Source organism: Monomorium pharaonis, chromosome 5, assembly GCF_013373865.1.
Source record: "Monomorium pharaonis isolate MP-MQ-018 chromosome 5, ASM1337386v2, whole genome shotgun sequence".
Lineage (NCBI taxonomy): Eukaryota > Metazoa > Arthropoda > Insecta > Hymenoptera > Formicidae > Monomorium > Monomorium pharaonis.
In genome coordinates, this window is record NC_050471.1 from 11,435,804 (window position 1) to 11,460,428 (window position 24,625).

A 24,625-nucleotide genomic window follows, 5' to 3' on the forward strand; every position below is an offset into this window, starting at 1 on the left:
AATTTATACGTGGAGAAAAATTAAGGCAGAGGTTTGAGGAATTGAGGTCAACGGAAATGTACACTGGAAGAACATCTTGCGCTTTTTTATGAAGAATGCCTCCATATTGCTGATAGGATTAAAAAAAATATTAAAATCTAATTGAATCGTCTATAATAAATGAACGATGATCGTCTGTCAACAGATTTATAAGAATTTAAATCAGTAAATAAGATAAAACTTCTTAGTTTGTCAAACGGTATATTATACGAGTTATATATATGTATGTATGTGTATATATATATATATATATATATATATATATATATATATATACATATACATACATACACACACACTAAGGATTTTATCTTCTAATAATCGCAAGTTCAAGTGCAACATCAGCGTATGGCGTCTTTAAGAAACAGGTTTTCTTCAGTGTGTTAACATTACTCTTTTACTCTTTTATTCGCACGCGTAAAATGTTTTAACGTCTACTTGCTAGGTCGTATTCTCTATCAGACACCCTGTATGCCTTAGGTTGTTAATATCGACCTTATGTGACGAATAGCGGTGCGACCGAGGGGGAGGGGACAACTTAGGCTGTTCTTCTAGCACTTTAAACGGAAAGTAGGGACCCCAGTGTTACTGAAATGCTATGAGGCAACGAGATAATTTTCTAAGAAAAAATAATAAAATAAAATATATAACGAAAAAGTAAACAAAATTAATTTTTAAATAGAGTGAGAACTAACTCTAATTTTTTATGCAATTAGGGTGGCGGCAGTAGCATTAGTGAATTTTCTTTTTTCTTGATTAAAAATATTGTTTAGTCCACACACGGTTCATGCACAATTACAAAAAGTGTTTGGTTCTCTCTCGGTAGTGGCACGCGCTAGGGCGAGAGGAACAGGCCAAGTATTATGAGTTGGCGCGACGGGAGAGACAGTTGCACATGCAGCTGTACCCTGACTGGTCTTCCCGCGCAAATACCAACCGAACTAAGAAGAGGAAGCGCAAACAAGACACAAACAGTGATCCTGGAGGTACCCACATGCCTCACTCCACACATTCTTACAATCCCCTCGTCATAAGGAAAGAGCCCCTGCCCCCTCTACCCTATTCATTATTACATATATACTATTATATTATATTATACATTCTTATATTACTACACTATATTATGTTGCATGTTTCCTCCCCGTCTTAGGGGTTTTGGGTCGATATCTATATTATATTATATATATATGTATATACATATATATTTGATATTATGACTATATTATTATTATTATTATACACACATGCATATACGTTCATATATACATATATATATAAATGTGACTCTATTATATATATGGTCTTTTACATTAGTCGCGAATACGGACGTGCACATACGCATGCGCACGTGCGTGCCTATGTATCTGCATTACACATTGGCAACATGTGACACACATTACGCACAGAACACATGCACACATCTCGCATACATACGCGCGCGCACACACTCGAGACAAACATCATGCATTTTATTATTAATTACGTATACAACTTTGGGGACGCTGGCCATTTTGCATTTTTACAGGGACCTACTCCGAAATCAGACAATCCTGAGAGTTTAATTTTCTTTCAGTCTTTGCCCCCCCCCCCTCTCTCTCTCTCTCTCTCTCTCTCTCTCTCTCTCTCTCTCTCTCTCTCTCTCTCTCTCTCTTTCTCTCTGTCAGTTTTTTATCTTATAAATATGTATCACCTTTTCATCCTATTATTCTTTCTCGCTATCACTCTCTTACTCCTGTACTTCGGTTCTTGATTCGTATATTTATATTTCTTTGATCGTTTCAATGTTGCCTGGATTCCTTGATTTTTATTCTAATTTTATTATTTTCATTCTGTCGTCTTAATCGAGCTACTCAGTTTATTCTCGACCTTTACATACGAAAATTTTGTTCACTAGCGCTCGCGCGATAGAGCGCTCACATCCATAATATTTTTTAGATATTTTTTTAGATATATTCCGGAGCTTACGTTTATAATACAAGTCACGACATTTCAGCCGAGTAGATCTTTGATCGTGTTTTTAAGCTGTTTTTACGTCAACGTTGCATGCTATATTATTTGTTTGACAAAGATATAAACCGTTTATTTAGAAAGTGACATAATCCGCAATCTTGAAACACATTAAGTGAATTAAATAAATTTATTTTAACGTCTTGTTAAAATGTATTACTTTAAAAATCGATCTGCATCGCTTTCAAAATAAATGATTCGCATCTTTGTCAATATGCATAGACCCTTCCTCGAAGATTATCAGTTTTATTACAGAAATCTGAATGAGATTTAAAGTAGAAATATACGCAATTACATTTTTATATTGTTTATTTGTTTATGTCATATTTCGTGTAAAATCTATTCTTTAATGTGTTTTATTTGATACCGATATGGTATGGTATCTTCGATGAAGATTTTGCGACATATCGTTTACAACTCTTTGAGATCGAACACCAAAATCAATTTTTAATACATTAATTTTAACGGAATTTTATTCCGGAATTACATACACAGGTTTAAATAATCTACACATAGATTATAATTTCGAATTTATAAAATATCTTCTTGAAAAGAATGAAAATGCATAATGCGTAATCGATAATCTTGATCGATGTTCTTGAATCTCAAAGGGTTAACGTCTCGTTCTGTTACACGCATGACTAGTTAACATTCGTTGAATTTGTTTGATATTTTCACAGAAACATAAGTTAATCAAACGCAAAAACTCAAGCACTGATTCACTCCATACGATAGATTACGTTGTTATTTCATTGACTCGTACATAACAATTTCGCACAGTTTTTTAATATATAACAGCCATATATATTATATCACCTATTTTTTCTTTATCATAGATTATTCGCGTGTTAATTTTTACAATTTTTTTACACGGCGATGTCAATAACTATGTCATTCTTTTGACAGAATGCAACTATGTAAAATAGCTATGTAATATAATCCCACTTACAAACAATCCACAATTATTGCATTAATCGTTGTTTCCCTTTTTAGGTAATAATATGAAGAAATGTCGTGCCAGGTATGGATTAGATCAGCAGAGCCAATGGTGCAAACCCTGCAGGTATGTGTGCCACGTGCAGAGCTTTCTTTCGACACCTCTAAATTTTATGCTTTAGCAACAAGACAATCGTCAGACCGTGTGTACGATCTTCGTAATTTGCGTGTAAACATATGTCAAATTTTATGAAAGCCAGTGATTTAGCAATGTCACGTTTATCGACTATATTTTTAGAAATTTTGCTTGCCCACCATTAAAACCATTAAAACTTGTATAGAAGATTGACGAAACGTCTTTGTTTATCGATATCATTAATCTCAGAGAAAAGGATCATAATGTCACACTTATATAACGTCAAGCTTCCCTTTCCGTTTAATATAACGAGTTTTATATATATACATATCATTAAATACTTTACGATAGTAACATCTGAGTAACTTATTTAAAGTATACTCTGATGCCTTAGAAACGAATGGATGATTCGGAAATTTTTGTAAACGAATTTTGACATGTACTAACGACCTTCTTTCAATTGCTCGCGCCATATCGATCACGATTGTAGCATTCTCGACTTTCGCTATCTCGTATCGGTCTCGGACCTCGTTCCGTCATCCACATGGAACTTGAAAAAGAGGAGACACCGCTATGCGACATATCTCCGCAGCGTATGTACAAATATTGGTGATTTGATACGATGCTGTACAATACGACGTGAAACGTCATGTGCAACAGGTCTTACGTCAGGAACGACTCGTGCTTGCGATGACCGTACTTTCGTCCTGTCGAATTTACAAATAGAGCATAGAGTGAACGAGGAAAGAAACAGAGAAAAGAAAGTATAGCGCGAAGCTGCGTGTGTCCGTCAGAAAATGTGTCTTCCAAAAAAAAAAAAAAGAAAACAAAGGGATGAACGACGAATCTTCTCCCTAGTTGTGCGAGTGGGCGCGATGCCGTCTAAATGTGTCCAACTGTACTTGGCTTGTAAATATCGGTTTTTAGAAGCGCACTTTCGTAGTTTGTCGTGGTGTCACGAGCCACTCGTTTTTATCATCGACTATACACTATGCCTCGTTGTCACGACGTAGCCCAAATGCCCCAACTCCCGGCTGGGTTTGTGAATTTCATGGACCTCATTAAAGGGGCGAGGACGAATCCCATCGACGATACTTTTGTTTTTTCTTTCATTTATTACACAATAAGAGAAGAACAATTTTAAAGAGCGATCACCAGATTAAGTGCCACTTGGAGAACGTAGTTTGCCAACAAATTGTGCCAATCTAACAACAATTTTTTATCACCGCGTGTATGGGAATGAATTAAAAGCGTATAAAGTTCATGTCGCAAAACGTGTAAATTCATCCTGTGCGGTTGTCTTTAGTTTATGTTTCGTCTTGCCAAAGTCGAGACTAAGAGCTTTACTGGAATACCGAAAGCATTTAGGTTGTTGTATTTGGATTGCACTCTGCATTGAATGCACGTAACTTATGCTTGTATAACGACACCATTGTGCTTTCGAGTGGTCATTTTATCATTTGAAAATTGATATTAAAGAATTGTAAAATATAATAATTAAAACGTAACTCTAACAATAGTAATATACATAAATCGTAGAGCAAGGACGAATATTCGTAGCGTTATCAGGTGCGCTAAAATTAATTTAAATCATCGCGTTAGCACGAATATTTGGGAGACATATTTTCTGATCGATATAATCATATTTTGCGCCGTCTTTCTTCGTTCCATTAAAAATTCAAGTTTATTCCAACGGGATCGGCAATATGCTAGCTGCAACGCCTAAATTATCAATCGACCATCTTTATTACTAAACTTTAATCTTTATTTTTCAATATTTGAAAATACGGCATTCTTGTTATTAAGAAACTTTACATGTTTGTCAATTAGAAAAAATGTAATAGTAACAACTATTTCTTATTTCTTATATGAGAGTGATACATAACAATGTCTGGTACCGCGTATTCTTGAATATTAAAAATTGCACAATAGTTGAATATTGGTAATCGCGCCGGTCTCGTTTTCACAATTATCAGAGAGAGATATCTAGGGAAATCAAAAGTTAAAAAAACGGTTAGCGGTAACACATTCGACGTACAAACGTACACACATGCGTGTGGGTGACGACACGATACGGTACGAGATTGAGGTGGGATTAAGTCGACGATATGTCTTAGCGAGAGAGCGCCCCTTTAATGGCTGGTGGTTGGTTTTGGCAGCCCAGTGGAGCATGGAGCGGGGATGGGCATCCACGCGAGCATAATCCATCATGGTGTGGGAAGTAGCGCGGGGGCAGGGGTCGGGGCTGGAGGTGGTGGAGGGACGGTGGGGACAACCGCCGCCCCGCCAAACACCAACACTGCCTCCAATGCTTCCTCGCCTCAGCAAGAACCCACTTATGTTAATCTCTAGTCAAGCCTATCGCCTCCCTTCTACTGCAACACTTCTTCTTAAACAGTGGTCAGTCCCGACTTAAAACCTACGGGCCTTCGTCGGTCCTCGCTATGGCCGGCTAGCCGCTCGAAAGATTTTGTTGTACGCAAACTCAATAGATAACTCATACTTTTTTCTAGCACTTTACGAAGACGTGTAGCTCGCTTAGATAATTATTGTGACAAAATACGAGCGAGGAGCCCCATAGTAAGCGGCACGACGGTGGCCCGTGATGCTCGCATTGTTTCTCATTGTTGTGGCTCTTTACAGCTTATTATTGTTATTTATTTATCCCTCTCGTTTAGTTGGAATTTACTCAGTGTTGCCCTTAGCATGGCTGATCTGTAATATATATAATATTATATATACATATACGTTTATATATATCTATATATACATACACATGTAACAGTTATTTACTCCGATTCGGAACGTTTGACACATAGAAGATCTTTATATATTTTCATTTTTTAGCATGACAGTTCGTACGATCGAGACCAAATGATTGCGTTGTACGAATGTGTTTTTTCATTTTTTTTTTTTACCTTTAATGTTTAATATTTTTTTCTTTTGTAATACAATAACGTGTTTTATACGTATAGTAACCACTTAAGGCACTTCTTTGGAAAACAAACGCGCTGGCTGAACGTGTAGATGGATTTTAAGTTGAAATTTTGCACAATTTCGTATTAAGATCTCGGATTGGATTGCAAACAACTTTAATTGCGAGTATTTTAATAAAATAGCTTTGACTATATTTGTTTAAAGTATTGTATTATACTTATCTTTATTAAACAACAAAATGCGAATAATTATTTCTCGATATCTTAGATGTACTTTATAAATCCTAAGAATATGATTCCTATGACTCGCATATTAATTATAATTACAATACACAGCTATCGATGATTTATCTAACAAAAAAAGAACAATATATGTTGCAATCCAGCACGAGAGTTTCGAATGTCCGTTAGTTGTCGCGCACTAAACGGAGTCTAACTCTCGTAAATTTTGTATAATGCTTTGATATCCAAGTGTGATTGTAAGTTAATAGCAATTTCCGTCGTTCTCGGCAGCACGGCCGATGAAACTAACTGATTCAGCTGAGAGATAAATAATGAGAGCCAATGGCAGAGCGGCAAAATGTCTCGACTGCGAAGCAGTTCTCGGACGAGGTCGGACAGGCTCACTTGTGAAAATTGTGCAGTAGCAAAATGCCTTTCTTCCTCTCGTCATACAGAATCTATTCTATCGATGTCCATCTTTTACGCGACTGAAAACTTTACTTTGACTACACTTAGTCGCAATATTCCAAGTTCCACGTAGCATACTGTATTTATTCTGGTCCATCATTGGCCGTTTTATGACAAATCGACGCTGCAAAAAAAAATGAACGCAATTCTTATCGAATTATCGATTTGCAAATGATCAACGACTCGATAGATACTTCCTAGCATTTCGACTGATTTTTTTTCCTTTATCACGTATAAATTTCTTACACGTTATGCTTGTTACGTCCAAAGATTTTGAGCATGGCATTTGCGAGCGAGTGATCAGTGTCGAGCAATCGAAGCATTGTCAGGCGCACAAAGACCGTCATTCCCTCTGGCAATTAAGGCATTTAAAAACACGAGATAATTTACTAACTCTCGAGATGGTGAAGTTTGTGCATCTGACCTTGCAATGATGACGAGTAATCGCATGTTTCTTTTTTTTTTCCTTTCCTTTTTTTTAAGTTGGTAACAACTTTAGATGTAACATTTTTCATGGACACTATGCATTTCCAACAGTGAGAATTCCATTAAATATCAAGTTCAGCGTAAAGTGCAGAGACAATTGAAGAGAATTCAGAAACAAAAGCCAAATTAAAATAAAACTTGAACGTTGTTCGGCCATTACCTGATTTATCGTAACATTAGATCGAGGCAAGGTTCTAATTATTATTTCCTAGTAAACAACATGTATAAATAAAAAAATTAACGATACGTTATTATCTAAATAAATAATAATCTCTCACAGATGGAAATTGCAGCAATCGAAAAACAAATTACATTGTGTTTTTCGAGCGCACCTAGATGAGCGTGCACTAATCGATTTCCTGTCGTTATTTGCAGACGTAAGAAGAAATGTGTCAGATACATGGGGGAGGGAGGAGACGGCGACGGCGAAGCTGACGGTGAAGCCGAGGATGACCATTCGGAGGATAACCTGGGTAGCGTAGGAGAGGCGGGAACTCCCGAAGAGGACGAGTCTCTGAGTAGTCCCGGGGGCCTATCCGCATTGTCTAGTCTGGCGAGCCCTTCGTTGGTCTTACCATCGCCCTCGAGCCTGGCCAGTCCATGCCCGTGTCCGTTGACGCCCCCGGTGCCGCCTCCATCTCTGTCGAACACGAACCAACCGCCGATGGCGACAACGACGACCACGACGACGACGACGGTGGCAGCGGCGGCGGCGGCGGCAGCGGCGGCAGCGATGGCGATGGCCGGATCGGCGGTGACGTCAGCGGCAACGCAGCAACAACAGCAGCAACAGCCGCAACCACCTCCGCAGCCTCACCGCAATCCCGTTGGCACGAATCCTCACGACATTAACAACCCGCTAAGCGTGAACCAACTGACTGGACAATGTATTAAGAGCGAGCCCGCACCTTCGGGCCCCTCCAACCCGGCGATCAGTGTTACGTAGCCCCGGCCGGACCCACGTGACCGAACTGTTGCTACACGCGGTGTCATCTATAGGGTCCGTTTACGTATGCACGCGATGAGAAGACTGGATGATGAGGAATTGACTGAGATAATGATAGAAAAACCAAAAGAGAGACTTGGCGGATGAGAGCGGGACAAAGAGAGGAGAGGGGAGAGAGAGAGAGAGAGAGAGAGAGAGAGAGAGGGGGGGGGGAGACCAAACAAGAATCTCGCTTTTGTCTAGCCTTTCTCTCGCAGTTCCGATTCTGATTGGAGGATTGTCAGACAGAGGTTTGAGGAGAGTATTTTCGAGATGCTTGAAAAAATCATTTAAGTGAGGATCGTTTATGAGTAATTGATCACACTTCGTTGGAAGACGCAAACTACAATCTAAGTGGTGTATTATCGACGATTTGAATTTGTATGGGTACGCAAAATCATTGTGCGAATCGTTGTATCGTTATTGTGGATTTATAGCGTCGCCTTCGATCGTTCTCTCCTGGCCTCGTTCTTGTCTATTCGCCATAATAGAAGTCATCCAGTGTCCAAAGTCGGGAATAATGATCAAGACATTATATACGTGTTAACGCAAGAACAGATATAAATACTATGTGCAGAAATACTCAGGACCAAGTATTTGGTTGTAGTCACCCGCTCGGCAAAAAGACAAATGTAAGCGTGAGAGAATATATGTGCATGTATGCTTGCGAAGCTGGGGAAGAGCAAGGTGCACGTCTGATAATAATGCGACTGAGAAAGCAAGCTCATTGAAGGTGCGCGTGACGCAGCTTGTAGTCCTTGTTACGTTGTGATGCCAATGACTGAGAGTCATGTTCCTGTGCCAGCTACTATACTCTAGGAAAATAATTATATTGCGGACAAGTGTAACTAGAAGCGTAAAACAGAGAAGATCCGCAAGAAAGAACGAAACGGCGCGCACACATGCGCGTGCGCGCGTGATGCGTTTTTTGTCATTTGTTTATTCGACCTCACCTCACACATCAAGTGTGTCAAGATACCTAACTTCTATGTATATGCAATTTGTTATTTTTTTAAAAGTCTATACAGTACGGTTGATTAGCGTGTAAGATCCTTATTACCGACTTTCCCCCCTTTCCCCATTAACTTTCTACTCGAATATATTTTTCTTCGCTTTCTCCCTTCTCTTTCACTTTCCTTATTTCATTTTTAATAATATTACAATTGATAAATGGCGTTATACAATTGCAAGGTTTTAAAGACGTGTTTCTGTAAAACTTGTCAAAGAAACCTTTTTATTTGTGCGGAATATAACACGCTGTTAATTATTAAGTATGAATGCGCGTATTGATACGTTAGTATTAATTGCGTATTAATTCTAATAATACCTATTAAATTTCGTGTTTATATTATCGCTGTTGCAATCAACTTTACATCATGCCGATGTTTTCATTTTTTTTAAATTCTTTTCCCGAATAGATAATAATGTCTGTTGTCAATCGACAAATTCACACTTTTGATTGAAAACAAAGACAATAACCGCAATAAATTAAAAGAAATAAAGAAAGAAAGGACCTGAATCGAAAGACTCTCGTCTTTTACAAAAAGATTGGACTGAACTACACATTGAGTCACTTATGACTAATGTCAAAAAAGGTATTTTTAATGGATCTTATCCTATATATTCATTTCTTCCTCTTATATTTCTCCTTCATGTTCGCGTCTTTATAGAAATATTTTTTGCTCCTCTTTTTCCCTTCTCACATATTAACGTGACATGAGCGTTCGATAAACGTATAGCAATGTCCGATGCGACTTAAAGATTAGCCAATTTATAATCCGTATATATGAAATTCCGCATCAGAGAAATAAATTTCTCTCTTAAATCGCGAAGTAGAAAGAAAATTTTTATCGTTGAAACAATCGCTCAATGAACGATGATTAGGAGAGGATTTTAGGAAAAAGGTTTTATGATATCCTAGATAAAACAATATTAGATTTTACTAACGTTTCAGTTTTCTCTCTTTTCATTAACGAAGTTTTGCATGTGGTTTCGAATATTATAGAATAGTACAAGTGTTTGTTTCTAGATGCAAAATGACGTTATAAATATTTTTTATCGGCAAACTATGTTTTTTTCTTATGTTTCATAATATATATTATATTGTTTATCTCGTATATCGGTGTAACGTGCAAATGTAAAACGTACTATTTGGACATTTAATTAGACCAATTAATTGGCGAAATGATATGAAAGAATGAATATTCTTCATTGTGTCACGCATTTCTGTGTTGTAAAAAAATCTAAGCCAACAGTCTCTTTTTGTGAATAGAATAGAATTGTTAATCATACGCTAAAAGATGGTTCGTGCAATCTTGTAAAAGAATACTAGCTTTTTATCTTTCTTGCTTTATTAAAATTTTTAACGTTGTTAATTTTTAAATTTTTTATTCTTTTACGATGCATGTTTTACATTTTTACGAATGTAACAATTTTAAAAAATCTTTTTACAATAACATATTTACACACACGATAGTACGTTTTATAAAAAGCTAAAATCACGTGTGCGCAATTTCGAGCATGCCGAATATAGAATTGCAATGAGAATTGTTAATGACTGATCTCGTTCCGTTATGCGACATTTTGATGCAATCTTAATTTTTTTCTATTATCTAGCATCGAACCGGAAAGAAATGCGCTAGAGGTCCTTTATATAACGATTGTTCCGTAAGAGTTTATTCTTCAGAGAGCAATTTTTCTTTTTTGTACATAAAATAAATACATTTTATAAAATGCATTTGTTGCGGCGCATGGGAAAGTGCAATGGAGGTGCCAATGAAAGAACGAGAGATTGCGCGCATTCGTGCGCTACGTAACGGAAGTAGACGTTGTACGAAGATGCGCGCGAACGTCTATGACAATATCTTTTCCCTTCTCTCCCTTCCGCAATGTGTTTCTCCCTCTTTATACTCTTTTTTTTTCTTATTTTTTATTTCATCGACTGAAATGATTCGATGTTTATACAGCGAACACGGCAAGAGCCGCTATAGGAACGCATCGCCGAGTATAGCAGCAAATTAAACGTGCCATAACAACGTCATGCCAATATTACTGATAATACATATTGTTTTTTGACATTTATATTTCATTCAACTTGGTTCTCTGTCGGCCGTGAAGCATAGGCTATTGATGCGAATTCGCCTTTTTCTCCTTCCTTCCATCGCCCTTATCACTCGTCAAGTCAACACATTCTCTCCTTTCCTTCCCGCCTTCTTCGTTTGTCGATCGAACTCATTAACAGACTGAAAATGGCATTTAGTAGAAACTTTTTCGCGAGTTAATTTGTTTCATTGAACGATCTGTATGTATACGATCGAAATGTAGACTCTCGCGCGTACAAGGACGTTCGATCGAAGAACCGAAGTACCTACCTATCGAATAAGTACGGGACAAGGACAACCAGCAACGTCTCACGAGAGACAAGTGCGAGAGAAAAGGAGGCGGCGGCGGCAATAGAGACGTAGTATGGCGAAAACGAGACTCGTCAAGTCTCGTGCGAGATTGTTTCATTATCGTACGTGCACTTGTACATGGCGATGACCGCTATAAGAGTGACACGCGAGCGGGACCGATTTTTCTTCGATGCTACGAGAGAAGCGGTATCTCTCTCGCCTTTCCTACGAGGAAAGAAAACGTCATGGACTATCTCGAGTTCGCTCGCTGTCTCCCTTTCCCTCTATTAGGACCGACAAGGCGATGTCACCTAGGATTCGGTGGCAGATCACTCGTTCGTGGTTCGACGTTACCGGGTATGGAAAGAGAAATGTATCCCTGGGACACGAAATGCGAGCAAACTCGCTCGATACGGCCTACAGTCTACTTGAGAAGAGAGGGTATCGAGATTTGCTTGCGAGTCGCAGATGACCCCTTTCCACCGGTGACGAGGGGTGACCAAGCTCGTGCCGATCGAGACGGGTTCGAAGCTCGTGTCTCGCTTCAAAAGAATAATTGTATCATATTGTATAGTATCAATCGACAGTTCTCAGCTGCGTTGTACAGTGTTTTCTAAGTATCTAGGCTGATAGCGCGCGTGTAATTGAGAAAAAGGAACATTGTATTTACATTAATAAGCGATCTGTATCATTCATTCTCGTATAGTCTGTACTCCTACTCATGTAGATGCTAAAAGTGATTTGTGTCATAAAGAAAACCTATAAATAAAATTAGCACTTTGAGAACGTTGTCGGCCGCGTGTACGAATTCTTTCTCACTTCCATTTATCTTTCGTTCAGCAAAACGCGAAAGTTTTGTATGCGTCAGTCTGAAAATCGTGGATTATTTTCACAAATTCTGAAACTTTTACATAGATTTATTACGACTTTAAGATATTTCATATCGCTGTATCTACTTGGTAGATCGTAAGAAGGAAAAGTCACTAAGAAATAAGACTTAATGTTGATGTTTAGATGGAGAAACGTTTCTCGTGATCGAAAAGAAATGCAGGCTCAATACGTTTACCGCGTTCAAAGTGTATATGTTCGGCCGTTTGAGATTACAATTGGCTACGAATATCTTGGCCATTTTTACGATACTGTTACACTTGAACATACACGCAGCGCCGTCGTATGTGGGTCTACCCCGATCGTTTCTTGAGCATGGGTCGAACATGTAGAATTTACCATAATACTGCATCACAGCCACTGCCAGGTTGGTTGTGTGTAATATTCCAGCACAATTGGCGCGGAAGAACATGGTCAGCGCCTCATACAGATCAAAGACGTCAAGTATTCCTGCGGTAGTGTGCTCGTGAATGTGAATAGAAACCTTCGAATCACCTACGATGAACACGGTGAGCAACTCGCTGGGCGATAGGTTTCTGACACCCGATCGAGCGACTCGGGCACTCTCCGAGTACAACGAGTCGCCGTACCTGACCACCGCATCGATCAGCTCGGAGGTCCACGTGGATGGCACATGCAATAATCCAACTACAACGGCGACCGCCGCGATTGCTGTACTCTGCAGACCCCTGTTTCTCAAGCTGAAGGCGCGATGATTCATGTGCAGACTGCCATGCAGAACGCTTAACTCTTCATCCACGATCTTGTATCTGCTCAACGGCTCCACGTTTAACATTACTGTCCTTTCAAGGATAATTGGATAGGTAATTGGGATGGTACGATCCAAATATGGTTGAAAACCATCTGGACATGGCAATGCTTCGAGCATGACGTTTTTTACGATTACCCGACAAATTTCGAAAGTTCCACGTCTCTCATGTGAATCAATATTCGCCAAAATTATATCGTATAGAGGTTTCATGCAAGCAAACCACATTACACATGAGGTTCCACGGGAATCCGGTAGACCTTGATCACTTTTGGCTCTAGGATCGTACATGAAGTAAACTCCTAGATCCTTCCAAATGGCAATCATACCGCGATCGGTTACTAGAATACCGGCCCGATTATCGTGAAAAAATTTTTGCAAACCTTCCTCGAGTAAAATTGGAGAAGATAGCGATTGTTCTCGTCGAGTCGCTCTCTTTTTGTCTTTGTCAGTCCTTTCTTTTGCCTCTTCTTGATCCTTTTTATTATCTTCTGAGACAAAAGGTATAATCAGACCAGTCACGGTGTTAGATTCGACGTCAACGGTTAAAATATTAACACCTGAAAAAATAAGTTTAATCATTTTTATAAATATTAGAGAAATTACATTAACAAGGATATTTAAAAGAAAAGAACACACAAATAAACACTGTTGATTCCTCATTCTCATTTGATTCTCTACTGTACCATTATCTGATGTTTAGCTTTAATAACGCAAACTTGTTGTTATTATGACTGAGGATGACTAACAATAAGTAATATAATCGAAACATCTTACGTAATATTAATAAATTACATCTTACAATTTTCTTAGATCTTTGAGCTCGTTTTTTTACTATTCTTTTTTCATAATTGTTACTTTGTAAACTCGAGCTTATTTAATGACATTTCTTTTTTTTAACACACAGTATTGTTTGTATACAGTTCTCAGAATAAATTTTAAAGCAACAAAAAAGAAAGATGTACAGACATACCTATATGAAATATTCTGATAATGTCCTTCGGTTTCGGTCTCAATTCGGTAGATACGTTTCTTCTTGTCTCTTGATGAACGCTACTGCCAATTGCTAAGATCTCGTCCATAGTCTTCTTTGTCCAAGTAACGGGACTCTTGACAACCGACATACCGAGCGCAACAACGCAATTTGCTGCTGTTTGTCGACCGCGCAGCGTCTCTGGAAAGATCTTGTCGCCCTGATGATAGCTTCCGCGCAAGATAGCACGCGCTTCGCCTCGTAATTTTCTGTAAGCGTTGAAAGGAGGCAGATTTGCCCGTCGAATCGCCGGACTAGGATCGAGTTCCCAAGGTAGTGGTTTATCCCAGTCCTGTACGTCGATCGCGGTAATCTGATAATCGCCTTCGCTTCCCAAATGGCACAGAAGATATTCTACGAGAAGACGCGTGTCCTTAAACCTAATCACTCGCGGTATCGTAGATACAGTATTTGGAGATTCACGATTTTCTTCTGTAGTAGTAGACCAATCAGGTATCAAAGTATAATATGCGTTATCAACCTTCCATATAGCTAGATTTAGGTTTCCTCGCACAGTCAACACGCCAGCTTCGTACTTGTTGAAAAAACTGTCGATACCGTTCTGCAAATTTTGAATCTTGGGAGGTTTCCCGGCAAGACTACCCGCTTCAACACAGTCCTTGATTGTTAGAACGATGCGCCGGGAGGACAGAAAAAACTCACTAATGATCTCATTTATTAGGGGTATCGAATCGTTGCCGAGTCTTTCGACACACTTTGAATGCAACTTATCGCCAGTAATGATAATTTCGTCAAGAACTGATGATGTCCACTGTCTCGGTTGATAGACCTTTATTAATTTTTTATGTTAGTCATTTAGCACAATCTAGTTACAAATAAAAATTTTATATATATATATATATAAAAGAGAAAAAGCGAGAGAGAAAGAAACCTTGGAGAAGACGATAGCCATCGCTGCAATAGCCGCACTTTGCTTGCCGTGATTTGCTTTGTTCAACATTTCGTGCGTCATAGTGATGTTACCGTCGATGTGCCAAACACCGTTGTCGAGTTTCGGAAAATGATGCCACAAATCTTCACCAGAAGTTGTCTTCTTAACACGTTCAGCTTCAGTCACTCGTGTCTCATAAACATTCTCGATTGAGACAGCATCGATGACAAAATCGTCAACCTCCCGTGCAACTGCCCGAAGGACACCAGCTAATGAAGGAATATCGGTGAACCACATTACTGCCGCAGTTCCATCTCTCGGTTCGCCCTGAACGTCCCTGCCTCTGGGATCCATTGTAAAGAACACTTCGCCCTCTTTCCAAATCGGCATCATTACGTCACCCTGACGAAATACTCCCATCGCATTTTTTTCAAAAAACTGTTCCAACAGTCTCGTCACGTCAGTCATTCTTCCGGTAATGGATTCTTCTTCAAGATCGATCAACATTCGATTAACTCCAATGGCGAAATCCTCTGTGATTTCCGACGGGAGGAGATAATTTCGAGGTAGTTCCTCCTCAGTTTCCACTTCAGGTAGATTCATCAAATTCTTGTTGGTGAATTTATCGCCTATTCTCAAAATGTCATCTACAAGCTCGCGATACCATAGAAAAGGATCATAAAGTTTTGTCATAGCCAATGTTGTCAGAGAATTAGCGGCCTGTTGTTTATCTCTCGTTGGTCGTTTAAAAGTCATTTCATTTTTTTGATCGATGGTACCTAAAAGTAAAGCTCCAGTGTTGCCTAAGTTGGAATAATTATTCAAATTTGGCATGATTGGTATCTGTTTGTCTGCCTCGATTTCCTCGTTTGTCATCAACGCACCGATAAAAACATTCTTCAACTCGTGTATCATAAAATCGTCTCCGCCTTCAACATCTTTTCCCGCATTGTTCTTAATAAGATCTGTTAACGCTGAAAGATTCGAAGAACGCACCAAGCAGGCAGAATTCTCTTCGTTTCTCTCTGTCGACAATTGACCTAATTTATCACGAGGGTTCGGGTCGAAATAATAATAAAATGTCTCCTCTTTTTTATCTTTGTTTTTAATCTCCTCTTCCTCTTTCCACACAGCTGCTGAAAGTTTTTTCGTCTCAATTACTCCGTAACGTTTGATCTCAAAAAATTGACGTAATCCTTCTTCCAAAGTTAGCGCTTTAGAATCATCCGATGCCAATAAATCCCCGACAACCGTTGCCTCTTCGATATCGATAGTTACTTTTCTATTTTTAAAGTACAAGTTTTTCTTGAGATCCCGAACAAGAAATAATCTTTTTTCTTCCATTTCGGCAGGTTTGCACCAATTATAATAAGTGTCGCCTTCCCTAATTACTTCATCGATGGTCTCGCTGTTCCATTTTGCTGCTGGTGTTTCCTTCGCATTCACCAAGGCCACAACTGACATGGCGAGACTTTGAAGTCCTTGGTTCTCCTCGAATGATTCATCCATGTTGGATATTCTACCTCGCAATACCCATGTTTTACCAGCTATGCCGGGCTGAAAGTCATTCCAAGCTCGAGTGCCAGGCACATCGTCCATGATTGTGATATGTCGGATAATGAACCGATCATTCTTTTTCGTAGGATCAACGTTCTTTAAGAATAGCGCAACCAAAGAGTTCACATCTGGAAATCGAATCACGCAACAATTTCCTACCTCCTTCTCATCGTTTTGTTCAAATTCCTCTTCCTTATCTCTCTTTGCAATTTTAACAGTCTTCTCTTCCCTTATCCTGATCCCGGCAGCATCACAAGATCGCGGATTGAAAAGATAGTAACAGCTATCCTGACTCCAAACTGCCATTGCCATTGAAGTCGTTTCGATCACACCTTCCTCGTTCAGCAGAAAAAACTCTTCCATTGCCTGTTTCAGGTTCAAAACCGGTGGTACTTTTGAATTAATTGTACCAGTCACGGTGATTAAGTCGACATCTACTATTAGTTTACGATCTTCTATTTGGATTTTTGTGTTGTTTAAATCGGCAGCCGTCATCATCTTTATTGTTGGTTTGTTAAATTTAACATTAGCGTATAGTAAGTCGCCTAACCTTAGAATTTCGTCCAGCTTCGATATCATCCATGTCTTTACTGGATGCACTTTCTTCATAGCGATAGCCATTACACAATTTGCTACATTTTGTTCACCCTTGCCCTTATACATATCACTCTCTTCATGGGTCAGACCATGAAGAATCGCTATTTTACCGGGTAATTCTTTAAATGTGGACGGGACGTTCACGCGCATGTCATCATATGAATATCCCGTGTCAAAATCATTTCGATTCACCAGCAACTGCGTAGCAAAACTTCGATCGATACTATAATTTGAAATAGTGATGAACAACGGTTCTTTCTCAATCCTTGCGAGTGTTTGCAACGTTTCCTCTTTAGGCAGAGGCTTAGTGCAATCCACTTTGTGATCATCGATATCCACATGATTAATAGATCGTAATACACTTTTCCGAACTATTGGCGGACCGATGACATCTAGACGACCAACGAATCCACGGCCGACCTATGATTTTTATATAATTTTTTTCTTATATAAAAATCTTTTTATGTAAAAAATATTTAAACTTTTTTCTACTACTTTATCACTATACAGAAATTAAAGAATATTCTTGTTTTGACAATATCTATAGTTTCAAAACGGAAATCTTGAAATAAAATCATATTGCGTTAAGTCAAAAAGATTTACTTGCATGAAGATTTATTTTAAAATTTTATATAGGTTAACCAAGAAAATGATATTTTTGTTATTTAAGAATAATTTTCTTGAATGGAAAGGAAAAATGTTGGATAGAAAATACTACATGTTCAAATCGAAGATTATAATTTTCTTAGAATAAAATTATCAAAACAATTATATTATAATTTTGAAATAACACTTACAGTATTGAAATAAAACTATAATATTTTGAAATTCAAGATTTTCAAATTTTTCTAAAAAATTATATATTATTGTTTATATATGAAACAATAATCGCGTTTATATATGAAACATAATTGCGTTAATTTGAATATATATAATTTGAATATAAGTTTTAATTTGAGAGTAATTGTACTATTATTATTCTGTTACTATTACCTTTGTGACACGCAATACGGTGACCTTGTCGATGCAATATCGAGAGTCATAGCGCCAATTCAGGTTCTTCAGCAAATGGTCGTGTAAATCATTCATATTCTTAAATCTCATGAGGCAAGCAGTACCATCAGGATAACGCAAACCAGTCTCGTCGCATGATGCTGGATCATAATAGAAGAAGCCATCATCGTCAGACTGACGCCACACTGCGACGGAAGTACCCTGAACGGTGATCACTCCGGAATCGTTACTCTTTAGAAATTTTCGAAGGCCTTCGGCCAAATCTGAACCAATTGACTTGCTAAAGAGATTGCCGTGGATACCGCTGTCTTCAATACTGACCAGAACTTTGTAGAAACCAATATAGAACTCATTATGAACGAGATTAGTTTTCATGTACTCTTCGTCTTTTAGCTGACTCCTTGTCAAGCTTATATGAAACAATTTGTCACCATATTCTAGTACTTGATCGACATGATCTCTCATCCACTCCTTTAGTTCAAACAGGCGACCGTAAACGATGGCTATTATCGAGCACGGCGCCGCTTGTCGTCCTCGACTTTTCACCGTGAAGCGGCGATCGTTCATTGCACGGGAACCTCGAAGAATAAACGATCGTGGTGTTAGAACTCGGAAACGATGCAATCGTTTTCCGAAATCACTCCGAAATGGAACTTTCTTTTCTTTAATTTGTCTTGTATCGCCATTGCCGATACTGCCAAAATTTTCCGTGCCTTCTAATTTCGGTGAAAATTTACTTTTCGACATTTCTCTTGAGATATTTAGATAATCCAAATGTATATACGTATATGTCTTTAAAAAATTAAATTAATGTTTAAAAGATATGTGCATGCATTATGTGATAATTTGATAATTCTATAAAATTGAGTATTTTTAATAATTTATACGTTATAATACTTACTTAACCTATGATAAAAATCAGTAATCGAATTAATCGAAAAGTGATATTAAAATATACTTTTGTTTTGCGTTTTTATTGATATGAAAGTTAATGTAACATGTAAAATTTTATTTTAAATAGTTTCACTTGTAGATTTACAAAAATAATTAAAATAAGTCTCTTGTACAAAGAAAGTGCTCTGTCAAAAAATTAATTTGAAACTGAAACAAAAGATAGGGATGATGCCTCACAAAAAATCTATAATTTTGCTTGCACATAATAAGTACAAGTTTCTGAATTCCAAAAAATTGTAATAAAAATTATACTCAAATATCTTAAAAAATATAAAAAGGTAAGATTTTAAAGATAAGAGATGTACAGGAGAAAATCTGTAATTATACCTAAAACTTTATTACATCAACATATGAAAAATGTAATAAATACTATAAATACAGAAATATATAAAATAAAGCCAAACAACTCTTCATTGTAGTAATATCGATGTTTCCTTGGATGATTAAGCTTAAAGATGTACATGCACACGCACGCACGCACGCACGCACGCACGCACGCACGCACGCACATACACACGCACACACACACACGCACATACACACACACACACACACACACACACACAATATACATAATGAATAACAAAAATCAAGTTGCATCATCGCTACAATCTTCGAATTTAATACGCAAAATAGTAACTATGTCTTATGAATAATCAAAGAACTCTGTTGTCCATTATTTAACGATAACAAAATTTTGATTAGCTGTCACGCAATGACAGAAGCTCTTTCGCTAATATTCTTTATTTACAATATATATATAAAATTTGTATATGTGTTTGTATGTGTATACACACGCGCGCGCATACATATGTATATGCATATATACACTTAACCGGTCTAATTATATTACAGTAACAAGTTACCAAAAAATATCTACACTTAAAAATCTAGATATATGTGATATATACATATAAACACGCAATTTTATATTCGCGTGTATGTATGTGTACGGTCGTGCATATACCGAAAGATAGCTAAATGCAAAAAAATTAAGAGAATATTCCATGGCTTATTTTATTATAAAAATATCCTATAACCACACACACACACACATACACAAGATTAAAACTGTTTCATGTATTTATAGTATTTATTTATAAGTTTTTATTTTATATTTTAATTCAAAAATAGCTAGAAAAAGGCAATTTTCATACTTTCAAATTAAGAGTTAAAAAAATTGTTAAATTCCTTAAAAATCTTAGTATGTGGTGTATTATTTAGAAAAATTAGTTTAAATTCTTTTATTTAAAAAATAAATATTATTATTATACGCATGCCCCTGGGTCTAAAAGTTTTATCAATATTAGAAAATAATTCTTAATATCATAGGCACGCATATTAATTTTAAATTAAATATTTTTATAAGCGTTTTCTATAGATTTTCATATTTCTTTCTCAACTTTAATACCCAATATTTTGAAAACAAAGCACTTTAAGATATATGGTTAATCGAATTTTTTCATAAAATAAGCCAAGACTTCGTTTAAATTTTTTGTACTTATCGTATATGTGTACACACACACACACGCGCGCGCGCGCGCGCACACACGAACGCACAAACTATTTATTATATATACATATACATATATATATTTTTTATATATTTGTTACTTCTTATGTAATTAAAAACATCAACGAGAGGCTCTTCCATTAATAGAAGAGGATATCTTCCCTTATCATGTGCGTGTAAATACATCATCTTTATAATACATAGTCATAAAAGTATATGCACATGTCACATTTCTCTTTACGTATACCTGCATATATCTATACATATGCATATTCGAAAGTGTCGTTTGGCTTATGTTTTTTATGCGAGTCTCCAACCGGGAAATAAAAAATATTCTCACAAATATCAAGTCGATTTAAGCTCTATAAATGGAAATTCTCTTCACTGCATATGAAATATCCATCCTGAATAGTAACAATATAAATAGGTTTATACGCATTATTGTGTATACATACGTATACATACGTATACATACAAATAAATGCGCGCAATATATATTACTCTTTGCAAATATATATCTGTAATATCTGAATGCGTCTGTGTTCACATAGTTCATTCTCACATTGGCGTAACGATTAGCGACACGTTATTGTTCTACTACACATATGTATCAGCTGAGAATGTGCCTACATACATTACGCATATACTTCAAAAATATATTCCTAATACGGCGTTATCTGTTTCATGTCGAATGCGCGCGAGAATGTTAGCTAAAAATTTCACAGTGAATTACATTAATCTTATTAAAATATATATTTAACAGTTACACGCATTTATAATTTGAATTTCAAGAAGAAATATCAGAGGTGACCTTAAGGGTCACATCGGTATTGATCCGCCAGTCGATTGCTATGTTAATTAAGACCACAAGACCACACGACAATTTATTCTTTCTTTTATTTATCATCACAGACGGAAAAAGAGTTAATTAGTATTACTAACATTAACGCATTTCTCTCCCTTCATCATTCTTTTTTTTCATAACTTGCATGAATTTGATTTAATTATTAAACATATCTGTGTATGATCGTATAATTCTTTTAACAAATAATAAAAAAGCTATATAAATCAACTTTATACAATTTAATTCCAATTGATTAATCAAATGATGTAATAAAAAATATAATTTTTCACATAAACTCTTCCGCGAAGTGTTGTAAGAAATGTTTTATTATTTATTTAACCTACATATATACAAAAGAGATAACAAAAATCCGACTAAAATGGTAAAGTTGCAAATGCGTTTCGTACATATTAGAGATTCAACAATGAATCACATATGGACAAAATAACAAGTCACCCTTAACGCATTTTAAACTATGATTAAATGTTACTTGGCATTTTTACAATATACATACAGTAAACACGCGACTTTTATCAAATATTAGGAAAACAAATAGTCACGCAATTTATTACCGCTTACATTATTAAATGAGATTCATAATCGTCTATATATATTCGACTCTTCAAATATTCAAATTTCGTCGTATTTTCATCGACATCATTTAGGTTGTTCTTGTTCTTTTTCGCTGCACTGTTGCACTTATGTAATAAATTAGACTGTGATACATACATATTTGTTTCATTCTAACTTATTGCACAAGTGTAGCAGTGCAGCGAAAAAGAACAGACCAATTATGTAACTTTTTTCCTCAAATGAGGAAAAACATAACAAGGCAAGAAGTGCAAAAATCATTGAAATAACGAAATGCGAGAAGAAGAAGGAAGAGAGAATCGTACGAAAGATCGAAGATTATTCATTAATTTGTAATTCGATCTTTCCACGAATGCAATTTTTTTATATTTTGCACGATTTATTACATTGCCTTTGTTGTGTGTGTGTGTGTGTGTGTGTGTGAGCGCGCGCGCATGTGTCTACGACAACATTCGGTGTATGCATAAGCATATACGACTTTATTCCACGAAAAAACGAATGCTTCAATACTTTCCTTTTTATTTTTTATTTTTTCATTACTCTATATATGATATTTTTATATTGTCACTTCCGAATAAAAGGGCGTTAAGGCAGAAGCCGTTTTGAAAAAGGCTTTAACTCTGAAGCCGATTGAAAAAGGTTTTAACTCAAAAACCGATTGAAAAGGACGTTAACTCGGAAGCCGATTGAAAAGGACATTAACTTGGAAGCCGATTGGAAGAGGCATTAAGTGGAAAGCCAGTTGAAAAAGGCGTTGATTCACCTGTTAAAATTTTTCGCTTTATTTATTTTCGCAACACTGCCGAAATAATTTTAGTGCTTAATTTAAAACATAAACGTATTGAAACGAAAATGAATATGCACATATAGGTAGAAACAATACTGTCAAAACTTAAATTGAAGCAAAAATTTTGAGGGCGCGAGTTAACGCCTTTTTCAACCAGCTTCTGAGTTAACGCCGTTTTTAATCGGCTTCCGAGTTAACGCCCTTTTCAAACGGTTTCTAAGTTAACACCCTTTTATTCAGAAGCGACGATATATTGATTAATAATGAAAGCTAAAAATGAAATATATCTTTTAGAAATTTAATATCCATGATCTATTACAAAGTTGTTATAAATAAACTTATCCAAATTTTTCTACGGCAGAGAGAGAGAGAGAGAGAGAGAGAGAGAGAGAGAGAGAGAGAGAGAGAGAGAGAGAGAGAGAGAGAGAGAGAGAGAGAGAGAGAGAGAGAGAGAGAGAGAGAGAGAGAGAGAGAGAGAGAGAGAGAGAGAGAGAGAGAGAGAGAGAGAGATTCGGACTGCAAATCGACAATAATTTGTATATGTAGCAAGTAAAAGCTCCAAATTTCATGTTTGACTGGTTACTTATTAACTATTGTAATGTAACCAAAGGTACGAAATCTTTGTGATAAATGGCAATATTGTTGAAACATTTTATCAATGCTCAGTATGCTTAGTTCGTCATTATATGATTTAACATTTACTATTGAGCGTTCTTGTTTTGGTCCCACGAATTTATACAATCCTCCAATAGTGAATACTAAATATTTCTTTCTGATAAAGAATGAAGGAAACAATTTTGAAGATAAGGTGGAACTAATTACAGCATATACATCACGTAAATCTACAGTACATATTTGGCAAATTCGTTTGAAATCGTTTTTTCATCGGAATAATTCGTATTGCAAATGCTAAGTCAGGGGCGAGGACGTCTAGATATTGGAAGTCAAGACGTCGACTCAAGTCAAAAATGTGATTCAAAGATTCGTTTAGAGGAAGGATTTAGATTTTGTTCTAATATTTATCTACAATGGCTCTTTAAAGATTACAAATATTTCTTATTGCACGGTATCGCTCGAACTTTTATAAAACACATTTATTCTATGTCTACTTATTTATTATATTACTTTCGATTTGTAGCTATTAGAAAATATAAACGCCTTAAGCGAATTATTAATATGTATTATTATGTATTAAATTGAATAACTTCCTCCATTCGAATCTTTACAATATTATAAAATTCATCTTTCTATATCTATTCTTTAAACTGTATATAACTGTATTAGACTGTATAAATTGTATAAAAATGAAGCAAAAAATAAATTTGGGCTAATTGGACGATAACTTTACATTAAAGAGCACGGGTATTGTGTTTAAAAGTTCACGATTGAATTACAAAGTGAACAAAATTCATGCTTCAACAATGAATATGCATTCGCTCTTAAAACAATCGTACGTCCCATGTATATTCCTTTGTATGTAGTGAACTTTTATCAGAAATTTTATCACTCCACATTAATAAGCCTCGATTTATATACATATTTGTGTGTTCATGTGTGTTGTGTGTGTGTGTGTACGCGC

The 24,625-nt window shown here is 36.6% G+C and overlaps 2 protein-coding genes across 6 annotated transcripts in view; one reads left to right on the forward strand and one right to left on the reverse strand.

Annotated features, from left to right (window-relative positions):
* The window catches only part of LOC105837174, a 36,279-nt gene extending 23,883 nt beyond the window's left edge, over window positions 1–12,396 (forward strand). The window contains exons 8-11 of one of the 5 annotated variants that reach the window (XM_036287169.1): window positions 866–1,025; window positions 3,040–3,109; window positions 5,278–5,518; window positions 7,606–7,741. In XM_036287169.1, coding sequence (XP_036143062.1) covers window positions 866–1,025; window positions 3,040–3,109; window positions 5,278–5,470 — 423 coding nt within the window. In that variant the 3' untranslated portion in view covers window positions 5,471–5,518; window positions 7,606–7,741. Of the gene's footprint in view, window positions 1–865; window positions 1,026–3,039; window positions 3,110–5,277; window positions 5,519–7,605 lie in introns of all 5 variants that reach the window. The other 4 variants (XM_028192479.2, XM_036287168.1, XM_036287170.1 and 1 more) reach the window with 4 other exon arrangements.
* LOC105835727 lies at window positions 11,148–23,395 on the reverse strand. The gene is made up of 5 exons (XM_036287175.1): window positions 19,259–23,395; window positions 18,337–19,149; window positions 15,190–17,763; window positions 14,238–15,087; window positions 11,148–13,824 (listed from the first exon to the last, which is right to left on the reverse strand). The coding sequence occupies exons 2-5, from the start codon at window positions 19,102–19,104 to the stop codon at window positions 12,605–12,607; spliced, it is 5,412 nt and encodes a 1,803-aa protein (XP_036143068.1). The 5' UTR covers window positions 19,105–19,149; window positions 19,259–23,395; the 3' UTR covers window positions 11,148–12,604.
* Window positions 23,396–24,625: the final 1,230 nt, after the last annotated feature.